General features: G+C 50.3%; 1 protein-coding gene across 1 annotated transcript; it reads right to left on the bottom strand.

Moving 5' to 3' along the window:
* Window positions 1–2878: 2878 nt before the first annotated feature.
* On the bottom strand, window positions 2879–4182 carry LOC134860109 (bridging integrator 2-like). Its single transcript, XM_063876950.1, has 2 exons — window positions 3980–4182; window positions 2879–3690 (listed from the first exon to the last, which is right to left on the bottom strand). Exon 2 carries the CDS (start codon window positions 3485–3487, stop codon window positions 2879–2881), a length of 609 nt encoding a protein of 202 aa, XP_063733020.1. The 5' UTR covers window positions 3488–3690; window positions 3980–4182.
* Between the last annotated feature and the right edge of the window lie 719 nt (window positions 4183–4901).

Consider the following 4901-nt stretch of genomic DNA (forward strand, 5'->3'; position numbering starts at 1 on the left):
GACTACAAGTGTCCAAAAGGGGAACACCTCCCACTCTGGGTCTTTGGGGTAGGTATCTTGACCATAGCCCCAGGGAATCTAGCAGGGCCTTCAGCAGGGAAGATAAACTTGGGGGAACATAGATTTTATGTCCCACTGATGCCACGCGTGCCAGGGGAAACGGAGGAGCACGCCAAGAAGAGGGGGACCCAGAGTTGACCAGGAAAAAGGTGCGATTCAATTCAGCCAGAAGGGGGAAAGAGCAGTTGAACACCACCGTGTTTTTCCACTCGTTTGCTGTGATGTATGGGGAAAACATACCAAGATTTTAAAACCGGGCTGATCATCTTTGGATCCACCTCCTTCAAAACTCCATCTCGACCAGTTTTAAAGGGCTCCTGGGTTCAGTCTCAATGACTCAGGGGCCTTCCCTTTAACCTGCTTCCCGTCCTCGCAGCCAGGGAACAAGTTATGGGTTAAAGGTTAGCCTGGACTGTTCGGGGCCTAGCAAGGGGTACATATCGGGGCACTCCACCTCTTTTTTCACCATTTTCGTCTCGACAGCTCCAGGGGAATAAAGATCCTGTTTAAACGGGGACTTTTCCTTTTCCTTAGGTTGGAAAGGGAACGAGTCTCCACCCTCCACTTCTCCTCAACTCCAGTACTGGCAGGGTACAGTGTTGCCGATGTGAACAAGGCTTTACACAGAAGTCGAAGTCGAGGTAAGGCATTGGCTGGGGCCCCGAACAGCCCAACCCAAGGCTAGGACGGGGATGGGCCCCCATAAGGCCCGTACAGGGCCCTTTGGGGCCCCAAAAAGTGGGGAAGACGACCTATCAGATCACGGCCGGGGGTTTGGGAAAAATCCTAAAAAGGTAGGGCCCGTAAAGGGGGAAAACTCCCTCTGCAGGCGAGGGGGACAGGGTCTCACCAAGTTTGGACAAGCATAAAGGCTTGGCTATAAGGAATTTGATTTTTCCTCTGGCTCCTGGGAAAAGAACAGGGATTGTCTCACCCTTATTGAATACCTCATGACGCACAGTTCTGAGATTTCCCGACCCTCTGGCCTTTAAAATTGCAGCTGGGGCACTCAGAGGGTTTGGTATCGTTCTTTCTGAACCACGTCAAGATGGCATATGTCTTTAGCCCTGCCGCCATTGATCAAGAAAATTGGGACTACCTTCAAAATCACACGGGGGGAAACTGTTTTGGGTGATCCATGTACAGAGTGCTGCAGAACAAGGTGCACGGCAGCAAATTGAGGTGTTTTCCCCTGCTGATTTTTTCTGAGCCATGGGGGGCCTTTTGTGTTTACGGTTGGGGTGATGATTTCGGGTGGGAATGAACTCTTGCAGACATTGCAAGGTTTTTGAGGGGGCAATTATTGGGTTATGACAGCGGGGAATCGTAGCAACGATCATTCCTCTCTATCCGGGTTTTCCCGGGTTTGACGGGGGTTTTAAAATTTTTAACTTTGGGCAAGTTCCCCCGGAAAATGTTTCCTTGTTTTTTAAATATGGACAAAAAGGTTGGAACTTGGGGGTTTTTCCATGGGTTTTCATCCCCCTTCCAGGGTTGGTTGAACATCAGGCGGCTCCCACAGTCGGGGTTGCCAGTACATCGTGGGCGGCGTCGCCCTTCCCCCAGGGTTTTTCTGGGCTGGCTCTCTCTCTCCACTGACGCAGGTCCCGAGACTTTTTGGCAAACCTGGCCCGGGCTTTAACCTTTTAGCCATCTGAAAAACTTCAAGTGATATTGTTCTGAACCCTCTTTAAAATGCCAGAAGCAAACAGTGCTCAAAAAACGTCTCTTTTAATGGGGAGCTTTGGGAAGAAGCCTGTCACGGAAGCCACACCGTAACCCCCTCCGCTCACCTTTCCCCTGACCTCACATGCCAATCAATGATGCGAAAAACGAAGTCCTGGGAAAACTTGCTGTCCCAAGTCTGACAGGGGGTAATTGGGACAGCTATTTTACTTGGGCCACTGCCGGGCTGGGCCCTACTTTGCCTTTAAGGGGACAAGAGCGGAATGTAGGGGTTGAGGCGTGCATATAGACTTTTGCCATTTGTATGCACTTGGCAGCCTCAAGTGTCCTAAGGGCCGAAATTTTTCGTTTAGAAAAGGGAGCGGGATATCTAAGAGATTCTCCACCCATGGGAAGCAGAAAAAGTACTTTTCCCTTTTCCCCCTCAAAATAAGGCAACTTGGCTTCGGGGTCCAAAGGGATCGCTACTAAAACTCCATTATACTAGCGCCCTCTGATACCCCCAATGGGGTTAGGCGGGAAAAGGGGCAGGTTTCTCCCCCGAACCACGAAGGCCTCGACTCCGGCCGGGCAGGTCTCAGCGCATTGGTGAAACAAAGGGGGTGATGGAGCCCTGCCGGGACGGAAGCTAAATAAGTTGACTCTCAGCAGAAAAGAAAAGGGGCTTTACTACAGCATCTACAGGTAGATCACAGCGGAGGGAAGTGGGGTACGAAAGAAATGTTCACTCACGGGGAAATTGATAGGAACCGATTCTGAGGGCCTAGGGGGGGCCTGCTGCTCGGAGAAAAAAAATCAACAGGTTTAGCTGAATCCAGGACTCTGGAGCTCAGGGAAAAAGGAGCAAGCACTTTAGGGGTCATTCACAGGACAACTCGGGGCGGGGGGGGAGTTCTGGGTCATTCCCCAATCCCCAGTGGGAAAGGTTATTTAACAGCCTCTTCCATTCCTTTTGGACTTTCCGTATCGTCGCTGAAGAAAACCGGTCATCCTCTCTCTCTCCTTCAAAACTTTTTGTGCTCGCCTAACCATTCTTTTGCCCGTTCATCTATGCTTTTTTCCTCCCCAAAACGACGCTGTATCTCCGCATTCTCCAATTCCTCCCCCTCATCGACCATCCCCCTTTGTGGGGTTAGCTCCACCTTTGGCTCCGCGTGAGCTTGGAGCTTTCCCCTAGCATAATGGAGCTAGAAGAGAAGGCCGTCTTCGACCTTGGTGGTGGCTCACGCTTGTCGCTCTTGCCCCTGGATCTGCCAGGTCTCACATCTCTCAGGTGGATCGGAGCAGATGCTGGCTGTGTAGCTGGCTGTGGAGCGGGCAGTGGAGCGGGCAGGGGAGCGGGCAGTGGAGCGGGCTGAAGAGCTGCTGATTCAAGCTGGACATAGTCGTGGGTAACTTCATAGTCCTCTTCTTCTTCCTCCTCGACTGTCGTCTCTTCCTCCTCCACTCCTCGTTCCTCAGCGGCTGTGTTCTCTCTCAGCGTCTGATCAGGGTTTTCATGGTCATCCGCCTGGACATCAAACAGCACCTGGGGTGGAGGCGGCAGTACGGCTGCTTGGCTGTGACGAGGGAGGCTTTTGGGCTGGCTGGAGAGTTTCCCATCAGGATCCAGGAAGCCATAGCGGTCAGGTGGACGTCTCTCTCGTGTAGGTCTGGATACCGTCCCCTCACTTCTGGTTCCAGCTTGGGGGGCCTTCTCTGGCAACGTCAACTCTCTTGACTCCTTACCGTTGCCTGCCATGGTATCACTCACTCAGTATCCGGCTCGAAGGACCATTGAAGGAACTGTAGGGGTGATTTGGTTCGGGGAGAGTGAGTGTGGCGAGCAGACAGGGTCTCGGTCAGAAGACCCAAAGGGCAAGGATGCAATGAGGCAAGGAGAAGGCAGGGTTTAATGCAAGAACCAGTATTTATTTTCCCTTTTGGTCTTGATTATTTTGTGTGCTGCATGAGAAAACAAAGAAACAATACAACTACAATTAAATAACGAAGTGGTCAATCAAACAGAGAAACCAACAATCATGTGCAAATACACAATTCAGAACTAAACAGCAAAGGCAACGAACAAGCAACAATCATGTGTGAATACGCAATCCACAACTAAACAGCAAAGTAACAAACAAGCAACAAACAATTCCCACATGGCTCCTAGCACATGTCTGAGAACAAAGGGATCAGCAAAACTACCACAAGGCCTACAAATGAAACAATAAACAATGAATTGACCACTCACGTTAACTTGAAGACGCACACTTCAGGATATGTGGAGGAAACTCAGGACACAGGGTTAAATTGGTGTGCTGGCAGGGAGTGCAAAGGATGAACTAAAGGGTGAGCAGGCTATTTATAGTCTCCGCCCCTTAGCTGGCAGGTGGAGTGGGATTCAGTTTGGCAGATTCACCATATTAGAAAGATAACTGAAAAAAAGGACGAAAATCCAGGGAGTCTTTTCAGACGGGATGTTTCGTTGAAGGGGGTCAATGGGTGGAGGGATGAGGGAAGGATGGGATGAAGGGATGGGAGGGATTAAGGGATGTCTGGATGACAGGGTGTAAGGATTGAGAGATGTTGGGATAAAGGGATGAAGGGAAGGGAGGGATGAAGGATGTCGGGATGTTGGGTTGAAGGGATGAGAGAAGGGAGAGATTAAGGGATGAAGGGATGAAGAGAGGGAGGTATGAAGGATGTAGGAATGAAGAAATAAAGGGATGAAGGGATGAAGGGATGTAGGGGTGTATTGTTGAAGGGGGAGATTAAGGGTGGAGGGATGAAGGAATTTGGCTAAGTATGAGTAGGAGGGAGAGGGAGGATGAAGAGAATGGAGACAAGATGGCCGGATGTTTGGCCGGATAGTGCTGCCTTCATTTTAAGTTACGTTGCTCAGCGGAAGCAATACAACCACTTTTAAATCAAATGATTTCCTATCAATATTTTCAGTCATGTCCTTCCTTTATTAGGTACGTGGCAACAAGCAGGATGATGTGCAGCGAGGCGGTCATTAATAAATAAAGATCACCCTTGAGGCTGATCAAGATCCCCCCGGCTCCTCGCTGCACACCCTCTCTTATCTCAGAGAGGCCATCACACGCTCAGAGAAGAAGGACCATTTATTTGCATGTGGCGAGGAAAACTTTCCCAGAATCCTGCAGCTTCTC

Source organism: Eleginops maclovinus, chromosome 23 (assembly GCF_036324505.1).
Source record: "Eleginops maclovinus isolate JMC-PN-2008 ecotype Puerto Natales chromosome 23, JC_Emac_rtc_rv5, whole genome shotgun sequence".
NCBI lineage: Eukaryota > Metazoa > Chordata > Actinopteri > Perciformes > Eleginopidae > Eleginops > Eleginops maclovinus.